At 31.9% G+C, this 25,799-nt stretch overlaps 13 protein-coding genes across 13 annotated transcripts; 6 read left to right on the plus strand and 7 right to left on the minus strand. All coding sequences in view use genetic code 12, as the record gives it.

Moving 5' to 3' along the window:
• Nucleotides 1-32: 32 nt before the first annotated feature.
• Nucleotides 33-2,988, minus strand: RJT21DRAFT_123313 (uncharacterized protein). Its single transcript, XM_064882676.1, has one exon. The coding sequence runs from the start codon at nt 2,490-2,492 to the stop codon at nt 156-158; it is 2,337 nt and encodes a 778-aa protein (XP_064736040.1). The 5' UTR covers nt 2,493-2,988; the 3' UTR covers nt 33-155.
• A 3,992-nt stretch (nt 2,989-6,980) lies between these two features.
• Nucleotides 6,981-8,650, plus strand: ERG24 (delta(14)-sterol reductase). The gene has a single exon (XM_064882677.1). The coding sequence runs from the start codon at nt 7,240-7,242 to the stop codon at nt 8,572-8,574; it is 1,335 nt and encodes a 444-aa protein (XP_064736041.1). The 5' UTR covers nt 6,981-7,239; the 3' UTR covers nt 8,575-8,650.
• Nucleotides 8,648-9,732, minus strand: RJT21DRAFT_133687 (short-chain alcohol dehydrogenase; the record flags this gene model as incomplete). The annotated part of the gene is made up of 1 exon (XM_064883214.1): nt 8,648-9,732. One exon carries the CDS (start codon nt 9,730-9,732, stop codon nt 8,722-8,724), a length of 1,011 nt encoding a protein of 336 aa, XP_064736042.1. The 3' UTR covers nt 8,648-8,721.
• A 1,893-nt stretch (nt 9,733-11,625) lies between these two features.
• On the minus strand, nt 11,626-12,932 carry ABG1 (Abg1p). The gene has a single exon (XM_064882930.1). The coding sequence runs from the start codon at nt 12,869-12,871 to the stop codon at nt 11,927-11,929; it is 945 nt and encodes a 314-aa protein (XP_064736043.1). The 5' UTR covers nt 12,872-12,932; the 3' UTR covers nt 11,626-11,926.
• Nucleotides 12,933-13,570, plus strand: RJT21DRAFT_123320 (uncharacterized protein). Its single transcript, XM_064882678.1, has 2 exons — nt 12,933-13,144; nt 13,216-13,570. The coding sequence occupies exons 1-2, from the start codon at nt 13,119-13,121 to the stop codon at nt 13,439-13,441; spliced, it is 252 nt and encodes an 83-aa protein (XP_064736044.1). The 5' UTR covers nt 12,933-13,118; the 3' UTR covers nt 13,442-13,570.
• MED18 (Med18p) lies at nt 13,564-14,661 on the plus strand. The gene has a single exon (XM_064885105.1). It carries the CDS (start codon nt 13,696-13,698, stop codon nt 14,632-14,634), a length of 939 nt encoding a protein of 312 aa, XP_064736045.1. The 5' UTR covers nt 13,564-13,695; the 3' UTR covers nt 14,635-14,661.
• Nucleotides 14,662-15,308, minus strand: RJT21DRAFT_57888 (glutamyl-tRNA(Gln) amidotransferase subunit F). The gene has a single exon (XM_064885104.1). The coding sequence runs from the start codon at nt 15,223-15,225 to the stop codon at nt 14,689-14,691; it is 537 nt and encodes a 178-aa protein (XP_064736046.1). The 5' UTR covers nt 15,226-15,308; the 3' UTR covers nt 14,662-14,688.
• A 61-nt stretch (nt 15,309-15,369) lies between these two features.
• PES1 (mRNA-binding ribosome synthesis protein) lies at nt 15,370-17,351 on the minus strand. The gene has a single exon (XM_064882679.1). The coding sequence runs from the start codon at nt 17,314-17,316 to the stop codon at nt 15,472-15,474; it is 1,845 nt and encodes a 614-aa protein (XP_064736047.1). The 5' UTR covers nt 17,317-17,351; the 3' UTR covers nt 15,370-15,471.
• An 89-nt stretch (nt 17,352-17,440) lies between these two features.
• Nucleotides 17,441-18,160, minus strand: RJT21DRAFT_133689 (uncharacterized protein; the record flags this gene model as incomplete). The annotated part of the gene is made up of 1 exon (XM_064883215.1): nt 17,441-18,160. One exon carries the CDS (start codon nt 18,158-18,160, stop codon nt 17,441-17,443), a length of 720 nt encoding a protein of 239 aa, XP_064736048.1.
• A 95-nt stretch (nt 18,161-18,255) lies between these two features.
• RJT21DRAFT_133690 (uncharacterized protein) lies at nt 18,256-18,931 on the plus strand (the record flags this gene model as incomplete). Its single annotated transcript, XM_064883216.1, has 1 exon — nt 18,256-18,931. The coding sequence occupies exon 1, from the start codon at nt 18,272-18,274 to the stop codon at nt 18,929-18,931; it is 660 nt and encodes a 219-aa protein (XP_064736049.1). The 5' UTR covers nt 18,256-18,271.
• Nucleotides 18,932-19,063: 132 nt separating this feature from the next.
• Nucleotides 19,064-20,453, plus strand: TAZ1 (lysophosphatidylcholine acyltransferase). Its single transcript, XM_064882680.1, has one exon. The coding sequence runs from the start codon at nt 19,118-19,120 to the stop codon at nt 20,351-20,353; it is 1,236 nt and encodes a 411-aa protein (XP_064736050.1). The 5' UTR covers nt 19,064-19,117; the 3' UTR covers nt 20,354-20,453.
• An 81-nt stretch (nt 20,454-20,534) lies between these two features.
• Nucleotides 20,535-23,457, plus strand: RJT21DRAFT_123326 (uncharacterized protein). The gene has a single exon (XM_064882681.1). It carries the CDS (start codon nt 20,638-20,640, stop codon nt 23,404-23,406), a length of 2,769 nt encoding a protein of 922 aa, XP_064736051.1. The 5' UTR covers nt 20,535-20,637; the 3' UTR covers nt 23,407-23,457.
• KAR3 (Kar3p) lies at nt 23,458-25,648 on the minus strand. Its single transcript, XM_064882682.1, has one exon. It carries the CDS (start codon nt 25,624-25,626, stop codon nt 23,506-23,508), a length of 2,121 nt encoding a protein of 706 aa, XP_064736052.1. The 5' UTR covers nt 25,627-25,648; the 3' UTR covers nt 23,458-23,505.
• Nucleotides 25,649-25,799: the final 151 nt, after the last annotated feature.

A 25,799-nucleotide genomic window follows, 5' to 3' on the forward strand; every position in this document is an offset into this window, starting at 1 on the left:
GAAAGAAATAAAGAAAAACAAATGAGCTATAAAAAGAAAGAAAGAAAGAAAGAAAGAAAGAAAGAAAGAAACGTAACGACGAAGAACTGAATAGTGGGGATGAAATATAATAATAGAATGCATGGCAGTATGGTACATTGACCATTCACTTTCTTTCACTTTCTCTTGATGTAGATAATCTTCTTCAATGCAAGTCGTGCATCTCCTGTATCTTCTGAGGATGACGCCGAAGATGATGAAGATGATGGAGCCGATTTGGTCATAGCCATAACCATATTGGATGTAGGATCCTTGCGAAGGTTCATCAAATCATTCATGTTGATTGTTCTACCAGGAGATTGTTGTAATTGTAATTGTTGTAATTGTAATTGTTGTAATTGTTGCTGTTGCTGTTGTTGATGTGATAGTGGTGGCGATGCTTGACTGGGGTGTGTTTCAGCCTGTGGTAAATTCTCTTGTGGCTGTTGACTATACTGCATTTGACCATCTAATGCATCAGAATGATAAAAATCTTGAGTCAAAAAGAACTGCTGATTATTCATCACACTACCTCCCTTTCTTTGTTGAGGAGAATTGATATTCATCATTGAATACATCATGGAATTGAATTGAGGAGTCAAGTTAAACGTTAAATTGCTATTGGGTGTTAAGCCAGTAGATGTATACAAGTAATTCTCTTTATAGTTGGGAGTTTGAGGAAGTTGAACCATTCCACCAAGATTAGCATTCTCATTAATTGAAGCCAAAGTTGTATTGGTGGTAGGTTGATTATAGCCATTCAAGCCTGTAACATCAGAATTATATCTTCTCAATAAATTTGGACGATTTGAAGAATCATTATTGGTGTTATTATTAGTATTATTATTATTACTACTATTAATTCCACTAGAATTAGATAATCCAGGTGATAATTCAGATCCAGTATCTTGATTATAACTAGCTTCAATACCAAGAACTGTATCATTATGTACCAATTTAGGCTTGACCGGCTCTTGTTCTTGCTCTTCTTGTAAAGAATTAAGCGTGGGCATCTTGCTTCTATCCTTCTTGGGTTTTGAATCCAAAGGTGATACCAAGTCAGTATCAACTTCAACATCTTCAACAGCACCATTGCTAACTTCTTGCTTAACCAAAGTAGCCTTTGCACTAGAAGAAAAGAAATCAGTAGATAACACAGCTTTACCCAGCTCATCAATCAATAACTTCAACAGGAAATCATTAGTAGTCTGTTTACCATTAGATGAAACTTTGGGAGACTTGGTAATTAATGAAGCAGGAGGTAATAAATTTTGATTTGAATCTTCTACATTGGATCCACCACCTATTGTTGGAGTTGTCAAAGGTGTTATGGATTTAGTAGAAGCCTTTGTATACTGAGAATGCTTGATTGATGTTTCTACAGGTGAAGGGTCGGGAGATAAAGATAATTTACGACTATCAACATCAGTAGAAACATTTGGTTGATTGAATGACGAAGGAAATTGATTCTTGACTGAAGAAGATGGAGGAGTATTATAGAAAGGGATTGAATCTGACATATGAGAGCTCGAAGCTGATTGAGTAACCATCGATAAATTATCAAGAGTCTTACTATTAATTTGATTATAGGGAGTCAAATTGACATTATTAACAGCAGATAATGGAGTGATCAACACATTTTCCATAATATTAGCATTAGAAGTGGATCTACCAACATCAGATAAATTTGAAGCTGATTTTTGTTTCTTAATTAATGTTGGAGATGTATTTGAAGTGGAATTCTTTCTACTCTTTTTCCTAGATCTTGAACTAGGGGATACTCTCATTAATGGCGTGAAAAAGTCAGGAACTCCTCGTTTAGCAATCAGTAATGAATTTGATTCTGCAATTGGACTTGTGTTGAGAGGTGAAGTATTAACACTAATATTCATAGTAGAAGTGATCTGATTGGTTAATGAAGTGGGTTTAGGAGGTCTACCTCTTTTCTTCTTTCTTGGAGTTTCGGGTTCTTCAAGCCATGGAGCAGGATTATTAGGCATACTAGCATTTCTAGTAATATTTGTTTCTGGTTTCCGAGGAGATATCGTCATGGCACTTTTGGCTCTTGGTCTTGGATTTGGAGACGGAAGATAATGCGGAATTAAATGAGGGTTACCAAGTTGGTCACTATGCATTTGATCTAAAGAGTGGTGTTGTTGTTGTTGTAGGAGATTTTGATTAACATTCTGACTTAAGTTCAAGTTCTGACTATGATTATGGTTCTGACTATGATTGTGGGGAGAGAAATTTTGTGCCGAAGAATTTTGCTGGGGGAAATAATTCGCGGCCAGTGGTAAGATATTATTAGCGGAAGAAGTGTCGTGATTGTAGAGTTGTTGATGATTTAATGGAGCTTGTTGATGATTATGTTGTTGATTGTCATACATAATGGGGAGGTTATTATCAGGACCAATGAAGGAATTAATTTGATCTAAGGTTGGTCGTGGGGCAACAGTTACAGTATAAGATTTCATGGGGCTATTGTAGTCAAGTGGATGATTTTTCTCGTTAGACTAGTGCGGTAATTGACCGAGATAGTGAAGAATCAAAATTTAACGAGGGTAGATAGATGGCTCCAACACTTAAGATACAAAGATTGGATATAATCACCAGATAACTAAAGACTGAACAAGACTAGATAATTTAAATGAAAGTAATGGGTGGGTAGGTATGTTGTAAATTGGAATTGAATTCGCCAATTATCCTAGTGACCTAGTGATTTGGCTTTAAACTAGTGGGCAACGAACAACTATGGGAAAAAGTTGACTCAAACTGATTTGTATATATACTACTACCGATACAAAACCACGAATATCAAGTTAGGGCTCCGGGGTGGGTATACGGTGTGGATATATAAAAGTTCAATTTGTCGATTCTGGAAAAATTGAAGAAAAAGGATATCAAAATGAATATATAAAAGAGGGCTGTTAAAAAAAAAAAAGAGAAATTCAGCTCACGAAAAAATGTCTGATGGAACACCTCCTTTTTTTTTCAGTGACAGACACTTGATAGATTGTATAGTACGATTTGGCAGGAGTTTCTGCCTACAGCAGGAGGTTGCTTATTACAGTTTGGTCTCTATAATATCTTATTCGATATAACGTTTAAGTATTCCCCTCATTCGACTTATTTTAACTAAAGCAAACTTAATATATTGAGTTTCTCTCCTCATGTTATATCCTATCATAGGCTAATGGCAGAGGAAATTGGGAATTTTCAGACAAATAAGCATAAAAATTTCAGACGCAAAGCACCAAGACAATGGGAATGAACAAAAGTCAGGAACCAGTGACGGTTCTTCTCTAATTTTAATTATATCCACAAGATTGTTTATTGCATTGTAACGTTATGAGAAAGCTTGTTAGAATGCTAACCACTAATGCTAATAAATTGAGGTAATTACAGCTGTTTGCACACTTCTTTTGTCCTTAATAAAAAAAGCTTGTCGGATTACTAACCAGAATATTCTTGAAGTTAGAATCTTCTACACACATCTTTCATGCTTAATTCTTAATGAAATTGACATGTTACAACTATAAACTAAATATGTAAAGAGTAAACTCGTTCGATATATGATTGACTCATATTGTAACAGATATATTGGAAGTACCTGTCTGTAATTTAATGCTACGCAACATAAATCCTCATCTACTTGTGCCTGAGTTTATTAGATCGTCTTGACTTGCTTCTAGTTTTATTCTACCTGGATTCACCTTCGAATCTATTAAGATCCAAATCAAGAATAGCTTTTCTCAACTCTCCTTAGTTTAAATTGTCGTTTAACTTAGGTTTGCTACTGCTCATATTTTTCACAACTGACCTTTTTTTTTTTCGCTGCCAAGTGAGCTGCTTGGCTGGTTCAAATTAACTGCTTTATGATGGTCTAGGTTACATTTTCCCCTTCCTTGCCTACTTATTACAAAAGGTTTATAAATACATTAATTACACTGATAGGATTTAGTTCATTTGCTAAATTGCTTTGGCAGTGAATCACTGCAACACCCCTTCTAGTAAAAACTTCCCACTTTTGACAATTTTGAAAATAATAAACTTAGTCGAAGAAATGTAGGGATAAGTTAAATGAAGTTATTTCTATTAAACCCACTTCTTTAATGACCAACTCCGCTTTAATAGGCCGTCGACAATTTAGGTGTTTGCACAGACCCACATAAACCAGCAAAGGTTTACAGTTAATAAATTATTAGTAACAGAACAATAATATACTTTAACTATAAGTTTAATAATAATAGCAATTATTTATTGTTTGTCGTCGTCAAATGTCTCATTATTCACAATCCAGTATTGTTAATTTTTCAGCCTAATTGAAAGCCGGGCAGTTGGATTCGCACAATCTGACAGACAAAAACACATTTTTCTTTTAAGATATACCAACAGATCTCGAGTTAATGGAAATTTAAACAAAATTTGCTCCTGCTTCACAATTTACACAACTCTTATCTAAGCTGCTATGTGTAATAAACGTAATCTGGGGAAACACCGTTGTCAGCAGCATGATAGCCTTAGAAACGAAAAAGTCTGATAGAAAAAAGTCAGCGAAGAACTAAAGTTAAGACGCGTTTAATTTATATGCATGTAATTTAACCTAATTGGGTTAAATTAGATGTTTTTTAACTGCTTTAGGAACTCCGTTATTTTAATTACGCGCCCACAGTTCATAATATTATAGAACATACTATGGCATATAAATGTATCTGTAGTATAGGCTGTTATCAGATAAGGTTATTGATATTATTTAGTAACCGTTATCTAATTATGTTCACACTTATTGATTTAATTATTAACGTAAAAACTAAAATTTACGCAACAAATCTCCCCAAATATTTTTCAACTTTATTCATCGGTAAATTGACATATGGTCACAGTAAATAATAAATATGACAATACTCTACAGGGTAGTCGAGAAGCCTATTTGACTCACAGAATAAGACATGATGGAACAGATCTCTCGTATGATCCTCTAATATTATAATAAATTGTGTTTATAAGTCAGAAAATATATAAGAAAATTGTCCAGCCATGCATTTTTGTCTTGTATTCTATTAATGTCATTAATTAGTTATTATAATTTCCGGATATGTCATTGTCAATTATTCTACATTTTGCAAATGAAACTGTCATAATATTTACCTACCTTGTCTGTCTACGGCTCCATACTGAATGAAAAAAGGCGGAATTTGGCCCCTATTGTTTACGAAATACAGTATTACAAGACAAAAACATACACACTTACGAAGACCTCCGTGGAACACAACATTACACATTAAAACTGTGGAATATGCATATATTTATTCTTGACTGACTCTCCCCACCTCACCCCGGCCTCTGATAATACGGATAAGTTCTAAGTTCTAGATAAGTTCAATTGTTTCGCAATCAGTGAAAAGTTGCCCTAATAATTTACGAAAAAAGCTTCTTAATACCGGTGATCTTATTAAGAAAATTATGGCTCTGATAAGTTGCCTTTTTGTATAATATACAAAGAACAACTACAATTATTCTATACTTGCAGTAGTATCCCTGATAGATATTGAATTGTCTGGAATTAGAGTTCTGTTTTTAAGATTTTAGCGAGCTCGTCTATAATCTTTAGAGCCACTCAACCGAGTGAGATAGGAGACAAGGGCTAAGCCATTTTGATTTTAAAGATAACCCATGATTTGTGTGAGTATCGCTGAGATAATATCCTACAGTCGAAATGGCTCAAACAGATGAAGTAAATTTGTTGACTTTGGCTTTGCTAAAATGTATGATTTTAAAAACCTAATTTTTCTTATACAGAAATCAATAATAACATACCATGCAGTTAACCAGTGCAACTGAGAGATTCAAAGTCGTATTGCTTGACTCTACATTCCATTGATAACTGTTTTATGAGCACGGAATACTTGTTATCACTATTATTTGTCCTTCCTCATCAGACACTCCTACTATAGGCTTCTTGCCAGACAATGTAATCATTGAATTATTCGATAGCAGTTGTATTCCTCGTTCCCTTTTTGTTCAAAGTGACATATATCATCCATTGAATGCCATTTACATCAGTAAGTTCATCTAAATATGGAGAGCCATTGTTTACGGCTTTACTATCAAAGTAGTAATCGAACTCCTCCTCAATTTGAAACTAGGGGAATGATGACTTTCTTTCAAACAGTCTTCCTTCATTGGTTGCCTCAACCACATTATAGAATGATACACCATCGTAGATGAGTACACCTGTAAAAGGGATGAATATATCGTTAAAATAGTCATCGATACTGATACTCTGTGTCTTACTACTAGTCAAATATTCTTGATACCAACGTTTTATAGCAACTATATTGAACGTTAACGTATCTACATGACTATTTCGTAACTGCCCTTGGCAAACTTCATTGATACTATTCACTCAATGAGATTAATTTGAATAGTATCAACGAAGTTCAATGTTGTAGCAATCATTAAGCGATTCACATTATCAAATGTTTTGAATGTAATAACTTGACCAAGCGCCGTTAATATCAATAAGAGAACCGATAACAATAGCATCTTATTGTCTTCGGATAAGGTTGTGTTTACTCCGATAAGTGATAAGAAAGCTAGTCATAATTATATACCTAAAAATACAAGAGGATCTTAAGATAGAAGTTAGCTTATGGAAATTAACGGTCTACTAATTAGATATAAGGATATGATGATTAGTAAAAGTAGATTTAACTACCTCAGTCTAAGAGACATACTTCAGTTTTTTCTGTCTTGTTACAGGACCCAAAATTGGTTAATTAGTTCAGGATGTTGAAGTGGCACTTTTCACGATCATAACACACGATCATAACAGATGTGGGTTATTTACTCTAATAATCTCATTAGTGATAAAGTTGAGCTTTTTCCAGCTAGGAGAGATATTTATTATATGCTAGTAAGTATTTTTCTGTGCTCGTTTAGCGAGCAACCATCTCCTCGTATAGCGACTATACGAGGTCGAAGAGCCTGGGCTATGTGAAGTTCATTGTAGGTCCAATAGTCCAAAGTACTTAAGAAGACTGATTTGCTTTGATATTCATACCCAAATCAAGGAGAAATTAAACTGCCTAAATGAATAGTCCAAACTTCTGAATCACCACTACTGGCGAGTCTCGGTACGAAAAGTAAATAGTGAATAGCGAGAACTGAAAAATTATAGCTAAATATTGATCTTGAACTACTAGCACTCACTACAGCATCATGTCATCACCCCTAAATCCAAAGACAACTCATTGGGAGTTCTCAGGATTACCAGGAGCTATAGGAATTACATTAGGATTACCTACATTAATTATATTCTTTGCCCTAATTACCAATGAAAATTACTCTTTAACAGGCATCAATCTTGATATTCAAGCTATCATAGATCAATTACCTCAAAACAGTACTGAATGGATAGATCTTTGTTTCGACAAAACTTGTTGGTTAGCATACCTCACATGGTTTTTTGGTTTAGTCATTTTAGATTTCATTCTTCCTGGTAGAAGTTTAAATGGTGTTACTCTCAGAGATAATACTAAATTAAACTATAAGATCAATGGTCTTGCTATGTCAGGAACTTTACTCGCCGTTTTGGCTGCTAGAGTATACCAATCTACCAATTGGTACTTACCTGAATTACAATTCATTTATGACAATCATTTGAAATTAACTATTGTTACCACGATTTTTTCCTTCTTATTGGCCATATTTGTATACATAACCTCTTTCATACCTTTGATTACCCCCAATGGTGTTAAAACCAGAGAGAGAGTCTTATCGGTCAATGGGAATACAGGATCTGTCATTTATGATTGGTTTATAGGTCGTGAATTGAATCCTAGAATAGGTACTTGGGATATCAAATTGTTTTGTGAATTACGTCCTGGATTATTATTATGGTTTCTCATTAATTTATCATGCATTCATAATCAGTATCATAAATATGGTGAAATCACAGATTCATTAGTCTTGATCAATGCCTTACAAGCTTTCTATGTATTTGATGGAGTCCTCAATGAAGAAGGGTTATTAACTATGATTGATATTACTACTGATGGGTTTGGTTTTATGCTTGCCTTCGGTGATCTCGCCTGGTTACCATGGTCATATTCACTTCCAGCAAGATATGTTTGCTTACCTGAACATAAAGTCAGCTTGGGATTCTCAAACATTGCATTAATTCTTGGTATAAAAGTCCTTGGCTATTACATCTTCCACTCTTCCAACAAACAAAAGTCTGACTTCAGACAGGGTAAGCTCGATCATCTTAATTTAGTTAGCATTCCTACCAAGACAGGATCCAAATTGTTATGTGATGGATGGTGGGGATTATCCCAACATATAAACTATTTAGGTGATTGGTTAATTGGTTGGTCATGGTGTTTACCAACTGGATTTCAAACTCCATTAACGTATTTTTATGTTATATATTTTGGAACTTTATTGTTACATAGGCAAATGAGAGATGAAGCTAAATGTAGAGCTAAATATGGTAAACAATGGGAAGAATATGAGGCCAAAGTTCCTTATAAAATAATCCCTTATGTATACTAAACAAAAACTTGTATATATATTGTAAAATATAAAATTACATAGAGAAAAGGATTAATATGGCTTTTTCTGAATCGACTTCAATTTAAATAATATTAATATAATTGTAATATCAATGTAGGTTAAACAGTGTTTAATATAAAGAAACAACTATGGTTCATAATATTTTGCGACCTCTTGTTCTAAGAAATTCCAACTCTTCCTGGCAGCAGCTGGTTCTTGAAGGTCTGCTCTTTCAGTGGCAAACTTTCCAAAGGATTCAATGTATGAACCAGACTTCACTTTAGTTAATTCTGGAGACAAAGCAGCAAACAATTCTGTATAAGCTCCATTTCTTGGTTCGTGAAATAATCTGTTAACAACAATATGTGCAAAACCTGACATGTATCTTTGTAAATCAGTTTTAAGAAAACCTGGGCATAAAGATGCACATATAACATTATTTGCTTCAGGATGTTCCTTGGTCCATTGCTTGGCCAGTAAAATGTTGATGGCTTTACTTTGACCATAAATAGTAAAAGGTGTAGCTTTAGTATTATAATAATTTGGATCAGCATAATGAATTCCCCCTAATGGAGCAGAAAAGTGAGCCGAAGCTGAGGTATAAATAATTCTAGATTCACCCTGTTTATTCGTTTTGGAAGTAGCAATAAAAATAGGATCTAAGTATTTTTGTAACAAATGGGGTCCAAGATTGTTGGTGCCTAATTGTAATTCATAACCCTGCTTAGTCTTGGATCCAGGGGGCGGGGTCATAACACCAGCATTGTGGATAATAATATCTAATCTAGTTTCTTTTGAAAGAAAATCTTGAGCAGCAGCCTTGATGGTAGTTAAATCACTAAAGTCAGCTAAGACATAATCAACATTAATAGTCTTCTTATTGAATTCTTGGGCTATTTCTAATTGCAATTTCTTAATGGCATCTTCAATCTTTCTCTTGTTTCTTGCAATGATATAAACCTTAGCATTTGTAACAGCTAATAATAATTTAGCTGCTTCATAACCAACACCGGAAGAAGCTCCAGTAATAATTACAACTTTACCATCCAATTTTGGATAATCTACTTCAGTATATTGAGCCTTTGCTGGAAAAAACCCATTCATTAAGGCACATTGTGTTTGAAAAAACACGCTAGGAACTTTGACTTTGGCACTCATTTTGTAGTTATCTTTTTGTATTAACCCTTATTTGTTTTCTTAAAATATCAAATCTATTAGGGTTAGTAAAAGTGTTAAAAGTATTATCGTATTTATATATTCTTTAGATTATGGATGCAAAATAGTTTATAATAATAGACGGGAGCTTTAAAAATTATCCGTGCTGCGCGGGACCAATTTTTTTGCACCCGTCAGGTATTGCATCAGTTTTATCTTCCGTTCCGACTTCAGTTCTTAAATGCAGAACTCAGTCCTATTCACAGCCAATTCATCTCATGTAAAAAGGAAGAAGATACTCAAGATCAAACTATGTTAGGAAACTTCTCAGTAAATTGTTAAATACCTAGGTATATTTAAGCCATGTAGTTTATAGTAAATAACTGATAGTAATACGAGTTAAATTATATGTCTACTTGAAACGTTTACAGTATGTAGTTCTGGGAATACTATTTAATAAGTAAATAATTGATCTTACCACTGAACCCGTTTTATCTGAGAACCTTAATCCTTTCTAATCCTCTACTTGGTGTATACTAGGTTAGGTTACTCTACATCACTACTATTATATATAAAGGACATATATTATAACTGTCCGTATTAATAAATGTTTTTTGCAAATTAGAAATTTACAAAACATACGTTGGCTATAAAAAGTGGTTAGTAATCCCATTTAAGCAAGTTGTTAGTAATCCCATTTAAGCAAGTTGTTAGTAATCCCTTTTAAGCAAGTTGTTAGTATAATTTAATTTACCGTAGTCAGCTCTATAAGAAAATGGTTAGTAGATATCTATATACCTCTATATAAGTGACTATATCAATATATTGTCACTAACTATTGTCTGAATGATAGTTATATCTCAAATTCCCCCTTCGTATAAGCAAGTTGTTAGTAATACTATGAGATTCATAATATGAACAGATTTAGGATTTGTTGATTGTGACACCACCCTCAAAACTAGTATCTTCAATGTACTGATAGTAGTATCTACCACTAATACTGATTAGATCCCACTATTATATTCCACTATTAAAACCCACTATTTAAACCCACTATTATATCACAATATTATATCCCACTATTATATCCCACTTCCCACTATTACCCACTATTAATTTATGCGGGCTCCCCCGGGGGATTGTTCTTAGCTGATTGCCAATAAAGCTAGAATTTCAGTGTAAGTAGAGTCAAGTAAGTCCTAAAGTATAGAGTTAATATATAATGGCTAGAAAAGTGTTAGTAAATTCAGCCGCTTTAATCAGCGTTGCCCAAACGGACTTCGGAAGTAATTTCCGTAGAATACCACCTAAATTGCCGTACACAAAAGAGACTTAGCCAAAAAGCCCAAATGATTCTATAAAAAAGGATGTTAATAAGTACCTAAATAGATTCTTGCTTAAAGGGGGGAATATACAGACCTAGAAAGTAAAGTTAGTGATGCATCTTCAGAAGTATAACAGTGTTGTTAATAGAATAATAATTGATGATCCTAACAAACCCTTAAACCAGCAAGGAATGTATACAACCAGCAATGAAGAAAACCATGTAAGCAACTATCTTATAACACCAGCAATAGCAACATAACTAACCACATACTATAGCAATGACACCCAATGTATTGATACTGTAAGCTAAAAATGATTGAAATAGACGCTTGATAACCACCAACTAACAGGATAAGTCCATTCCGATAACCCAATTAGTTACAACTCTTAAAATCCTAAACCTTTGCAATAATGCCAACAATCAAGGCAATCAACTATGTAATTAAGTACCAACCATATAGAACTCTTCAATACTTCCAAAAGAAGAGAAGAGTGTTCACCATTCCCGCCAAGGGAGCTGCAAAAAAAGTGTAAGAGTGAGTATAAAAAATTGCAGTTATCCATTTCACGTGACCCACTGTCTAGGAATTTCTTACCTACATCACACATTACCCTCTTTAGATATACTAATACTCCTTAACATGAAGACTGCTGTGTGTTTAATTACAATCTAAGTAAGTGAAACAAAGTGCTTGAAGTCAACCTTTTGACTTTCTTCTTAGACTTGACTATATGAGGATATGAAGCACGATTTCACGAATTCCTCAATACTTAAGCATTCTAAAACTTATATATTATAGTATATAAAATAACATAGACAAAATAGATAGAAATAATTGTAAAATATTTTATTATTAACCAGCGTGATTGGTTATTCATTCTTCTTTTCAAAATCAATTTGTTTATCAAATGAACCATAGGAAACTTCAATAGTTGAAATCCAACTCAATGCATTGTATAATACGAATAATAAGAATCCAGATACAATGAGTCCTGACCATATTCCTGATGAAAAGAATTGATAATTAGTGAAAAGATTAGAACCAGTAGCTTTTGGAGTGATGATTTGATCTTCAGTGGCTTCAACATCCCCCTCATCATCAAAAATACTTACTACAGAATCACCTTCTTCAGCAATAAATGATTCAGCAGCCCTAAAATCTTCTTCTACTTCTGCTATAATTTTATCAAAATCTTCTTCTTCATGATCAATTTGATCTCTCTTGGTAGTCTTGCTACCAGAAGCAATGTCAATATTCAAATGTTCATATAATTTATCTTCAATTAAACGTTCTAAATCCTTTAATTTAGTCTTAGAATGGAATTTAGGTTTACCTTGAACAATGACTTTAATATTACTTGGATGAGTTAAGAATTCTTCAACTTTATGATGATGATCATCTTCAACATCCACAATGACTATTGGATTCAGATATTGTTCAATACTATTAATATCATTAACGTATTTAATACTATCTTGATTACATGATTCACCTATTTCAAAGTCAATTTCATTTGGTGAATTATAGTGAACATGCTTTATAAATGATATTGGAGATGATGATGACTCTTCTGGTAATATACCACCATTATGAGATAATCCCTTGACTCTATATATAATTAATCTTTCATTATCACGACAAACATTATTAGTAACTGATTGTATAGATCTTGAAAGGACAGAAGCTTCTGTTATATAGTCGAATTGTCCATTCAACTTAATAGAAGAATAGAAAGACGCAGTGTCTGAAAACCCAACTACTCCCTCGGATAATGCCAACACTGAGGCTACCAAGTGCAAGCCACCAAATTTCATATTATCTAACAACTACAAGTGTCAATTGATAAAGGAATTCGGATTAACCAATTGTGTCCCCTGCTCATTTTAAAATTGTCGATGATAAAATTAATTTGTATGAGGGAAGGAGGGGTCCTGTGTGCAGTCCCGTTGAATTCCCATAGTTAACAGCTTTCCCATACCTAATGCAAACAGCCAATGTTATAATTCAAAAGTATCTAGTAATTATCGTATAGTTCCAGTACAATATAAGAGTTTATTCAATATGGCTGGACGTCCCGATATTCCTCAGTAAGTATTTATTCATTTCATATTTTGGTTGTTTAAGTTAAGTTACTAATTAATTCTAATTCTAATTGTAGATCAGTGATCAACAAGTTGGTTTTCTTCACGGCTGGTATGATAGTGTTCCCCATAACTACATTTTTTATTGTTCAATATCTCTTTGGAAATAATGCTATACTCAGTGGTGGTGCAGCAGCTGCAGTGGCAAATATCGTATTAATAGGTTATGTTGTAGCAGCATTCATGGAGGATACTAGTAATACCGAAGTGGACGATAAAGGTGAGAGTAAGAAATCGAGGTGAAAATTCAATTACTGAAGAGAAGAGGTAATTCTTCCCTATACATATAGTATCTTGTATAATTTCCTGTATAACTTTTCTATTTACTTGTATAATTGTATAATATTTAATTTACATAGTATTTTGCATTGCTGTGTAGTTTCCAATATAGCACTGAAAAAAATCTTAACTATGGAATAGTTTGTTTATCCCACCGTACTATCTGTATTGATCAATCCACAGCACAACATAACATATATGAACTAATTGCAGTAACAATGGTTCATCAACTATCATTGGTATCATCAATTCCACACAGTAAGTATGTACAGACTATATCTACACTTCAGGCCATGACAGGATTACTCCGACCTCAACCTATATCTACTTATACATTAGTGACTAAACCAACATATGTATTTAAACCTAAATTTGAACCAGGTAAAGTTAATCAAATAGAACAGTATTATATGAAATGTATAACTACTTGGGATGATGATAGTGGAAGAAATCTTGATATAGCAAAACCAATCATTGGAGCAGATGAAAATAGTATAGTATTAGTGGATAGATTATTCAGTGGTAATGAAGAAGTAGAGAGAACTTGGACATTACAGATATCTGATATTCCAATAGCAGGTAAAAATCAAGTATGCAGTGCTCAAACCATATATGAAAGTACTTTAATACATGTTCATGCAAGGATTAATGAAGAACAAGCTCCATCCCCACCACCAGCAGAACCACCAGTACCAGAATCAAAGGAAGATATTGAAATGAAAGACAATGAAGATACCACTATGACCAAAGGGTCATCTAACATATCCAATGATCCAGATTTAGTGGGTAGAAAGGATTCATTTTTATTATTCTTAGACAATCTCGGATATGGAGTAGTTAACCAGTACTGGATTAAGGGGATTAGATTTTTTCATGGAGATATTGTCATTGAAATCTTTAAAATCTTCATAAGAGATGATAGTCATGCAGCTGCAGCTCAAGAACAACAACATCAAAAGATTAAACTAAAACTATTAGACGAATCTAATACTTTCCAAATTAGAACATACATTAATATTCCAAAATCAACAGATATAGAACAAATAAGTCAAGGATCAAAAGAGTTATTAAAGTTACAAGATTTCTTGAAGAACCTCTTTAAATTAGAAATTCCCGATAGAATGTTTATGGATTCTAGAGTACCATTAAAAAGATAATGAAATATACGTTTTTATATACAAGTAGTGTCGTAAACTATAGTCATCAATGAATCATACTTTCTCTATTGATTTTGAACTGAATAAAGGATTGTTGCTTGATCTTAACTTTTTAATATCAATCGACGATGTAAACTCTCCCTTTTCAGGATCAACTTTATTGGGTAAGGCATCAATTTCAGCAAGTAATATATCCAATGTCAATGGAGTATCTGGCTTATGATCCTCCGCCATCAATCTAAAATTCGTATCATTAGATTTCTTCCCCCGAACACTCATTTCTTCACCTGTTCCATACAATTTCTTAATAAAACCCATCTGCAATTTTAATGCTCGTATTAATTCGGTTTCTCGTTCAGGCAGAACATCTTCTTTTAATCCAGAAAGTTTGAGCATCTTTCGTATTATACTAGAATCAACTTTAACATCTTGTATATCTTCCTCAGTGGTCTTCATCAAATCTCCTACCTTCCAAGTAGGAGTATTCAACAACTTCAGAATCTCATCCCGCGATAAAACTTCTTGTGATACTTTTGCCTTCTGACAAGTACCTATTGATATACTAAACAGTCTAATACCCCTTCGCAACATACTGAAGACTGAAGTTGGTACGAAATAGTATAGAGAGAGGAGATTAACTTCACCTAAAATGTAGTGTAGGGGATAAATTTCGCACCTAGAAAAAATACAAAAATACAAAAATCGCTATATGCTACAGAAGCAGCAGATCCCTAAAGGTATTACTTAAAGTGTATTAACTATATATACATTGTCAACTGGTACTAATTTACATAGGTAAGATTTAAACTATTTGTATTCCTATTCCTATTTGTATTTCTATTTCTTGTTCTTGTTTAATTTGGTTAATTCAGCTTTAGTCTTTTCAATCTTTCTTCTCTTCTTAGCTAATTCATCTTGTCTAGCTTCCTTCTTTTCAATACCATATTGCATCTTCTTATATAATTTACGTTGCTTGTTGGTCATCATAATCTTCTTCAATTCCTTTTCTTCATCTTCAGCACTTCTCTTCTTACCTTTAGATTTCTTGGCTGAAGCAGTTTCTTCACTAGTAGTGTCGGAATATTTGATACCAGCAACTTCTCTTTCTAATTCCTTTTGTGCTTCAAGTTCTTCTCTTTCTTCTTCATCAATTTCTTCATCCTCTTCTTCTTCATCATCATCTTCTTCACCTTCTTCATCATCATCATCTTCTTCCTCTTCACCTTCTTCTTCCACTACTTCTCCAGTTTCAGATTCTCCATTAGATTTATGAGCTTCTGGATCATATCCACCAGCATCTCCCCATGGAGATAAATGTGGAGGCAAAGTTTCACCCGGTGCGTAATCATTAACAGGTAATAATTCACTTTTATTTATGCAGTCAAATACCCATTGTGGTTGAATATAAGTTCTACCTGGAACTTTTTGATTTAATTTTGGTCTATCTATAATTTGATGGGTAATGTTCGATAAATCCAATTTTTTAAAAGCTTCTGGATTATTAATCTTTAAATCATCCAATGCAATTTCGGAAATAATTGATCCTCCACTAGAAACAATACATAATTCTAAAATATCTAATGGAACTTCACGACCAACAAAGAATATAAATTTAGAAAATAATGTAGAAGTTGGTGAAGCAAATTTAGAAGGTTGAGCTAATAAATCACCAGTTGTCTTATTTTTACTTTCAAATTGATCTAAATCAGCTTCTTCTACATTTTCATCATCTTGATCTTCTTGTTCTTCTTCACCTTGATCTTCATCAGCTTCAATAGCTCTACTAATTTCTTCAGTAGTTAATTCTTTTCCTTCAACAGAATTATCTAATTCTTCTTCCTTCTTTTCACTTGGTAATAATGCATTAACACCTTGTTCTTTAGATTGTAAAACATAAGATGAAATACCTCCAATACCTTTCAATTTTTCAATATCAATTGTTGGTGGATAAATTAAATTAGCATCATTATATAATCTGAATAAAACAAAATGCAATAAAGTAGAATAAAATTCTAAAAAGGTTAACATAATTCTGAAATCTACATCAGTTGGAATATTAGTTGGGAATTTAAATGGTACTAACCACCTTACTTCTTGACCTTTAACATTGGCTTGATAATAAACACCTTTAATAGATACAAATACTTTCTTAAGAACTCTTTCTTTAGCTACATAAGCAAGCCATTGATTACATAATTTTTCAGCTTCTTTAGTAACTTTATGACTAACTTTATCAGTGGCTGGCATATTAGCAAATAAAAATAACATATTTAAAGGATCATCAAGATCTCTTAAAGCATCTAAGAAGGTAGGATATCTTTCCTTAATTATATGTTCTAAAGTATATTTTGGACGATTTTGTTCTAATTTTTGTGCATCACTAACTTCTCCTCTACCTAAAGCTCTTTGTAATTTCTTTGCAAATGTCTTATGTTCTCTGAATTTAGCTAAGACCGGTTCATGCAATAAATATTGAATATCTTTTGAATAATAAAATGTTACTGGCGCAGTAGATCCTTTATTAGCTTTCTTCTTATTTCTTGGTTCTCTTGGATAAATACCTTTAAAGATACAAAGTCTACGGAAATCGGCTAAAGAAACTTGCAACTTCTTAACTGCTTGAGTTCTGGTAATGAAGTTCTTAGCATTACCTGAAGCACCTCTCTTTTTAATCTTAGCCATGGTTGTAATTTGTGTGTTAAATTAATTTATTCAATAAGTAATATACATTTGTAGTCTTCAGGCATTTTTTTTGATTTATTAGGATGAGATGAGTGAAAAAAAAAAAATTTCCCATAGTTAAGAACTATGTACAGGATCGAGATGCTGCAAAAACTTGGTAGCGCCTGGGATTCATTTCATTAACCTTTAACTTTTCCATTTCTGATTTAAACATAATGAATAATAACCACATCTGATTAAATCTATCATGATATCTTATTATTTCACATTGGGGTTTATTAACTCCTGCAGTAATAGTATCAGTATTAATAGTATTAACAACTTCTAGATATGATGGATTTGAATTAGTAAATGTATATATAGGAGCGAGCCTAACGGTTGAACCATATATGGGGAATTTATCCTTTACTGGAACAAAGAAGAGGGGTTGGAAATTGACAGCTATTTTATATATAATATATTTAATTTCAGTTAATGGATATTCTGATAAATTAGTAGAACCAACAGTTGTGACCAAAGATTTGACAACAGCGGCAATTGAAGATTGAAGTAATTCGAATACTAGATTATGAGTTTCATTTGTAGAGTCTATTCCTAAAATTGTCTTTATTTGAATTTGGGAAAGTTTTAAATCGGATCTGAGAATTAATTCTAGTAACCAAGTATCAGTAGGTACCTCTTCAGAGTTGACAGTGTAAGTATTATAAACTTCAAACATTTTCATAAGCTCTTCTACTCGTTGGTTCTTCTTATATTTGAATGGATCTATTGGTTTTCTGGTCCAATATAAGAATGCATCTTTGAATAAGTCTCCTATATCTTGGTTTGACTCACCCAGACTCATTATTTATAATTAGGTTGAAGATAAGAGAAAATATCATAAGAAAGAAAATTGCAAAAATTAAAATTTTTAAAAAATTTGTTACTACTAGCGGGTAAGAACACTACCACTAAAATGCCACTGGTTAACCAAACACCACAACAGGAACCCCGATTAGTGAAATATAAACCTGCAAGAAAGCCTGCTAACATTGAAGTACCTGATTACAAGGATTTATATTCTGGATATTTTTACATTAGCTTCAATAGCGCTTTTGATCAATCTTCATCTATTCACAAAAGTATGACATCTACTGATCCTACAGATATTATAGACGACCTGAGATATTTGGAATGGAAAGACATTAAATTCAAGATGCTATTAAAGAGATCTATTCAACTGCAATGTATGTCCTATGATATGTACAGATGTACACCATACATTAATAATAAATTTGCAACTTTATATCGTGAACTAGGATTCGACCCCTACCATCCAATACACATCCATGAAAATGATTTCTACGACTTTAAACTGAAAACTATAGAGGAGGTATCTAAATCAAATCTAGCTGATGGTTATCTTACTTCCAAACAGTTACATTATAAAGTACAACCAAGTCATGTACAAGGTTTCACAGAATTTATGTTGCATGAATATTTACCCAGAGTTGATGAAGTAATGAAGTCAGGCTTTCAAATTCCCAAGAGTAAAGAAGATGTCCCACTTGATAAAACTCATCTACAAATTGATAGCAGACTCACATTTGAACAAATCTTCAAGACTACGTTATAAGAATATAAGAAACAACGTGCTGCAAACTATGATGATGTACTATGCACGACAAAAAATTGAAAAACGTTTTTGAACCCAAAAAAAAAAATTATTGAAAATCCTGGAGAAAATAGTCATTTACATCAGTTTAAGGTAAGAAGCGTTGTGCTGTTTCTTTATAAGGGCAGGAGATAGGTTAAACTAAAGATGTCGTTTCAAGATGTGTTGAAAAGAGGTGACGACTTTCTTTCCGAATATCCTAGACGGTCAGCATTTTGGAATTATGCTTCTCATGCTACTTGCTTAGCTATGATCTTGCAGTCGAAGCTACTTTTAAATGTATTGTATAAACCAAGATTGCATAATATAGAAAAATTAGATGTTGCCTTAACTAAGGCAAGGGAAGAGAAAAGATCATTATTAACTGTGATGAATCATATGTCTGTAGTAGATGATCCAACATTCTTTGCAGCCTTACCAATGAGATTTCATTTACATGTTGATGATATTAGATGGGGATTTGGAGCTCATAATGTATGTTTCTCAAATTTAGCTCAATCATGGTTCTTCAATTTAGGAAAGATTTTAGGTACTAAAAGATTTGGTGAAGGTCCTTTTCAAGGTTCATTAGATGCAGCCATTAGAATTTTAAGCCCCGATGATACTTTGGATCTTGAATTTACTCCGGGAGTTAAAGATATTGAAAAGCCAAACTTATTACAAGAGATTAATAATTTAGGTCCTAAACCAAAAAATTCTCAAGAGTTGGTTAAATTTATAAAACCATCACCTGAATCTACAAATGTATTAATGTCTAAATCTCCATTTATACGATCGAAAACTTCATGGTTTCACATTTTCCCTGAAGGATTTGTTTTACAACTTGAAGAGCCTCATCATAATTCAATGAGATATTTCAAATGGGGTGTATCCCGTCTTATTTTGGAAAGTACTAGAGCACCAGTTGTAGTTCCTGTATTTGCATTTGGATTTGAAAAAATTGCTCCTGAAACCACCGAAGATAGAGGATTTAGAAGATGGTTACCAGATAATTTAGGAGCAGAAGTTCATATCAGTATTGGAGAACAATTTCCAGATTTTAAAATAGAAGAATATAGAGAAAAATGGAGAAAATTGGTAAAGAAATATATAGATCCAAAAAATCCTACTGATCTCACCGAAGAATTAAAAACAGGTAAAAAAGCTCAAAAAATTAGATCAGATTTAGCAGCTGAATTAAGAGAAGCAGTATTATCTATAAGAGAATCACTTGGAGTATTTAAACCAGAAGATCCAAGATTTAAAGATCCAAAATTTTGGAAAATATTTACATCAACTGAAGGAATGAGTGATCCAGATGTTAAATTTTCTGGTTTAAATTGGGCTATTAGAAGATTACAACTGCATTTACCTGATTTTTCTCCAACAAAGCCTAAGGACTAATAATGGTATCACATTAATGACAGACAATTTTAAAATGTATATAGTAAGAAGTAATATATTGTTCATGTAATTTAATAATTTAATAATTTAATAATTTAATTTAATAATTATATAATAATTCAGTTTAGACTCTTTTTGATATTTCACAGCCATTTCTACTCCATCCATTTCCTATTTTGTGCACACTATTTTTTTTTCTCTGCTCCATAGTTGAAAAATTACTGGTTAATGCCTTAGAAATAGTTAACTAGACCCCACTATCACTGTAAATAAGGAGACAACCAATGCGAAGTAGACATATAGTGCTTGGCAGGGCTCCTGGAGTTGGATGTATCAGTTCAACCGGGAATTATTGGGGTTTGGGATGGAGTCTACGGCCCTTAACTCCTATGATATACCAATCAAGACAAAGATCATGGTATAATCCATTGAGTAAATTCAATACCAAAGGAACAATGCAGTTGATACAGTCAAAAACATCAAAACCATCTATAGAGGTTCCAGAAACATCAAATACCCAAAATCTGTTAGAAGAACTTAAACATTTGTTACGAGAACCAGGCAAATTAAAAGTGAAAAATCAGAAATTAGCCAATAAGTTTAATACTTATATACAACATACTCATACAATATCTTCAGCAGAGATTGAAATACTCGATAAAATCTTCGGAGAGATTCAAACCTCTATCAGAAAACAAAGAGCTCATATTCTAGACTATTATCCCATAGAAACTCTCATAAAGTTATTTGAGCTCACATGCACAAGCATCCTTGAACAAGACAATATTCAAAACCAAATAGAAATCCAAACGAACAAACAAGTGAAAAGACCACAATTCAAGTTACCTAAATATATGGTTATGTTAATAGAAATCTTTTCAAAATCAGATATAAATAAAATTCCCATGAGAATATTTTCAAAAATTATCGATCTTGGTGCTACACTTCGAGACCTTGAGACGGTAATATATAGTTTAATAATAAGTAAAAAGGATGAAATCTCACCTGAATTTACTAATGAACTTCTAAACTATTACCAAAATGAAAAAAAAATTGCCAATGATGTTAGAGAAAAGACCGTAATGGACATATTTGAAATCTTATTATCAAGTTCAATTAAAATCCCATCTGCCAATATATTAGGTGATTCATATTATACCCAATTCATACAATTCATAGAATTCTTATTTCAAGAAAGTGCCCCTACTACTCACCCATATAAGAGTCTTGAAAGAAGTATAGATAGAATTCAGTATATGACATGGCAAATGCTTTCAACTATAAAACCTGATATATCCAATAAAATCAAAATAGAGCTCATTTCCTTTGCGATTGAATTACTTTCAGCTAATAATGATATCAAATTAAAAAATACAGTGTTAACTGTATTAAATCAATTAATGAACAATAGTCGTAATCAAAACCATGATATAATAAAGGATGCTATATTCCAACAAGATTTGGAGAATGAGAGTGTATGTGAAAATATATTATATACATGTTGGAGTAATGATCAATTCAGTGATCTCTCTACTCAATTATCAGAATTTATTATGATGAATGATGTTAAATTTAGTGTCACGATGAGATTACAGGCTAATATTTACAAGATACTCCATTCTGATTTACCAGAAGATATTGATATGTCTGAAGCTATAATATATGCCGTTGAAGATGCCACCACTAATCAGTTGAATGAATTGGATATGAATCATATTTATACTAAAATTATGAAATGTATTAGTACATCTATAGTATCACCCAATAGTGAGACTGTTCATGCCATAACTAAATATTTTAGAAGTCAACATCATATAGAATTCTCGGCTGAATCATTTAAGTTCAGAATAGATAAATCTATACAAACCAAGGATTGTCAAGAAGCATTAGATATATTTGATGAAAGTCAAATTTATACTATACAATGGCATTCTGATTCTAATCCTGCTATATTTAAAACATTAAATGATTTAATAATATTAGTATGTGAACATTATGATAATATTTCTGATATTTTCCCTATATTCACTCGAATTAAACAACATATACCGGGAACTTGTAATATTGAAGCCATAACTGCTCTTTCTAATAAGATGTTACAAGCTGAATTTATAGGAGATTTAATTGAAATGTTGAAAAGAGAATTACCAACTATAGATAAATATTCAAGTATAAGATTACCTATAGAGAAGCCGTATGGTATAAAATATTTACATCTATTTAAGCAATTACATGAATTTGCAATTACTTATTGTAATGAAGAAACATTTGAAACTAATTGGGTAATATATGGAGAAATTCAAAGATATTTTAATATTCCTTATAAAGATTATTTACCTGCTATAGAATTCTTCTGTAATAAGGGAAGATTTAATGCAGCATTATTAATATTCCGTAGAATAAGACAAAAGAGTGAAATGTTTGATCATCTACCACCTCTGAGAGAAATTTATATGTATCTCTTTAAAATATTTGGAGATAATTTATATGAAGAAGGTATAAATGAATTATATTCATATTTAAATTTAGATACTAAATTAGATACTCAAGATATTCAATTACAAAATAGTATATTAAATGCTTTTGCAAATTTACAAGATGTTGCAAGAGCTCGAGATTTATTTTTAACTATGACTTCAAATCCAAAACAATATGGAGGAGTTAATGAAGAAACAGCTCAAATTATGATAAAGGCATATACTTATCGAGATCTTGCTTATGTACAAAGATTTTGGAATAATTTATCACAATTTGAAATTATACCTAATCATGATATGTATAAACAATATTTAATTGCTCATGTATATCATGGATATGTTGATGAAACTTTTGAATTAATTGAAGAAATGGATGATTATGATTTACTTATGACTACAGATATCTTAATTGCTCTAAATAATTTTTGCTTTGAAGAGGCTGGGCAAAGGAAATTATCAAATTGGGCAGAATCCAACTATCCCAAATTATGGCAAGAGGCTGTTAATTCTGGTTTATTGACTGGTGCATCTAATTATATGCCTTCACATAATTTAATTGCTGGACAAACAGATTAATAGCTTGTTACTACTTGTATATATGCAATTATTAGACACTCAATACAAACTATAGTCTTATTAAATTCTTCTATAAACCAAACTATTCTATTTTCTATCCTATCTTGAGCTGGGTCTACTAGGCTGAAGTTTTGTAGTATTCACTTTAGTGGCAAATCGAAGAGAATTAATAGTTTCATTCAAATTCTTTTGTAAAGGAGATACATTAACAAACATTAATGTCTTTGAATTCCCTCCTAAACTATGCTTTAAAAGATATGTTAATTTGGAATTTCTATACGGTATATGTTGACCACCATTGTTTTGCTTTTGACCTAAAGCATATATTACATCACCTAAACATGATAAAGATTTATTAATTGCTTGAGTTTCCTTTAATCTATCACCCTTTGCTTGAGATGATACTAACCTTTCCGATCCTGCTAAATCAATTAAATTTAATGTACCTTGACAACTAATACCCTTTGCCGAATTTATTCCTTGTAATTTAAATATATAAATAGAATGGGATCTAGATGATCTATCATTAGCCTTTGTAGATGCAGTTGATCTATTTCTAGTAGCTGTTTCTAAAATACTATTAGCATGACTTTCTGATTTTAATTGAATAGTTTGAACATTGGTAACAATGGTTTTATTCTCAATATCATCATGTTTAATTTCATATTTTCCATTAATTCCATTAGGAGTTAATAAATCAATAATATTTTCATTATAAATTTCTATAAATTGACCTTCAACAGTATATGACCAACCTTTCAGTTTTAAATCTTCAATATCTTCAAATATCTTATTAAGTGAAAGAGGAATCATTCCATCTTGTGGTTGAGACATAGTATACGTTTTACCAGAACCAGTTTGTCCATAAGCAAATACACATACATTATAACCATCTAATGAAGATTGAATCAATTGAGATATCTCTTCAAATATACCAGCATTAGTACTATTCATATTAAATACTTTATCAAATTGAAAAGTATATGAATTATTGTTTATATTACTTAAACCATAAGAGTTGGAATATTTAGATCCATCATCTTGATTCTTTGATATAATAATTTCTTGATTAGCATTCTCATTAATATCATCATCAGCTATTTCAATTAATGATAATTTATCAATTGATTCAGGAACATATCTAACTCTACAAAATACTCGAATATTTCCCTTAAGTTCTTGAAGTCTATTATGTAAATATCTTCTTTTATTTTCATAATTAGTTAATTTCTTATTAATTAATTCAACTTTTTGTTTATGTTCAGTAATTTTATTAGATTTTAAGTTGAAATTACTGGTGATTTCATCAATTTGATTCTTTTTATTGATTATTGTATGACGTAATAAATCAATTTCTGATTCTTTATTTGAAAACTTAGACAGTATTTGTGAATAAAGTCCATTTAATCTAGTATTAGTACTGGTTAAGTCATTTTTTAAAATATCTTCAGTATTCTTATAATCAATAGCTTTTCTCTTTATTTCTAATTCTTCATTAACCAATTTATCTTTAATATGTCGTATATTTTCATCAATCTTTGTACTTTCCAGTATAAGTTTCTTATGATAATCTTCTTTTAATTTAATTAAATTTCTATTATGTTCCTGATCTTCTGATTTAATCTCTCCCTTTAAATGATTTGATTGAGCTACTAAAGTCTTTAATTTTTCTGCATATTCTTGTTCATATTTATTTATTATTGTTTCAGCTTCAGCTGTATACTTTTCTTTCATACTATTTACTTGTTGATCATGATTAGCTCGAGCTGCTTTCTTTTCTACAACCAATTTCTCTCGAAGTCTTTCCATTGATGATTGTCCTATATCATTAATTTCTTCTATTTGACTTTCAATTAATGCTAATCCCTTTTTTAAGCTAGAATATTTCTCTTCTAATTCATAATTCCTTAATTCATGTTCTTCCTTTTTAGTAATTAAAGTAGATATCTTTGATCTTAATTCAGAAATACGTTGTCTTCTATAATTTAATGATTCTCGTTTCTTTAAAATAGCCGTATCTTCGAAATCATTATACATTGAATATTTGGTTTGTTCCATTACTTTTAATCTTTTTCGATTTGGTTCATTAATACTTTCTAAACTATTTAAGCTCAGTTCAGATGTACGTCGTAGTACACTAGAAATTTCTATTAATTCCTGTTGTTTGATACTATTGTTATTGCTGCCATTCTGGTCAACATTATCATCATGATATTCCATCCCATATAACTTTATTACAAATCTCTTACAAATCTCTTACAATATGTAAACAGTTTCAAAACCTATATGTTTACATTTTTAGTAAAAGGGTCGCAATTATGTCGCGTTTGGGGAGCTGAGAGCCGCGACATTGTGTTTGCAAAAATCAGAAATACATACAACAAAAAAGGACC

This window comes from Scheffersomyces amazonensis, assembly GCF_036850825.1.
Source record: "Scheffersomyces amazonensis strain UFMG-HMD-26.3 chromosome Unknown RJT21scaffold_8, whole genome shotgun sequence".
In the NCBI taxonomy this organism is placed as follows: domain Eukaryota; kingdom Fungi; phylum Ascomycota; class Pichiomycetes; order Serinales; family Debaryomycetaceae; genus Scheffersomyces; species Scheffersomyces amazonensis.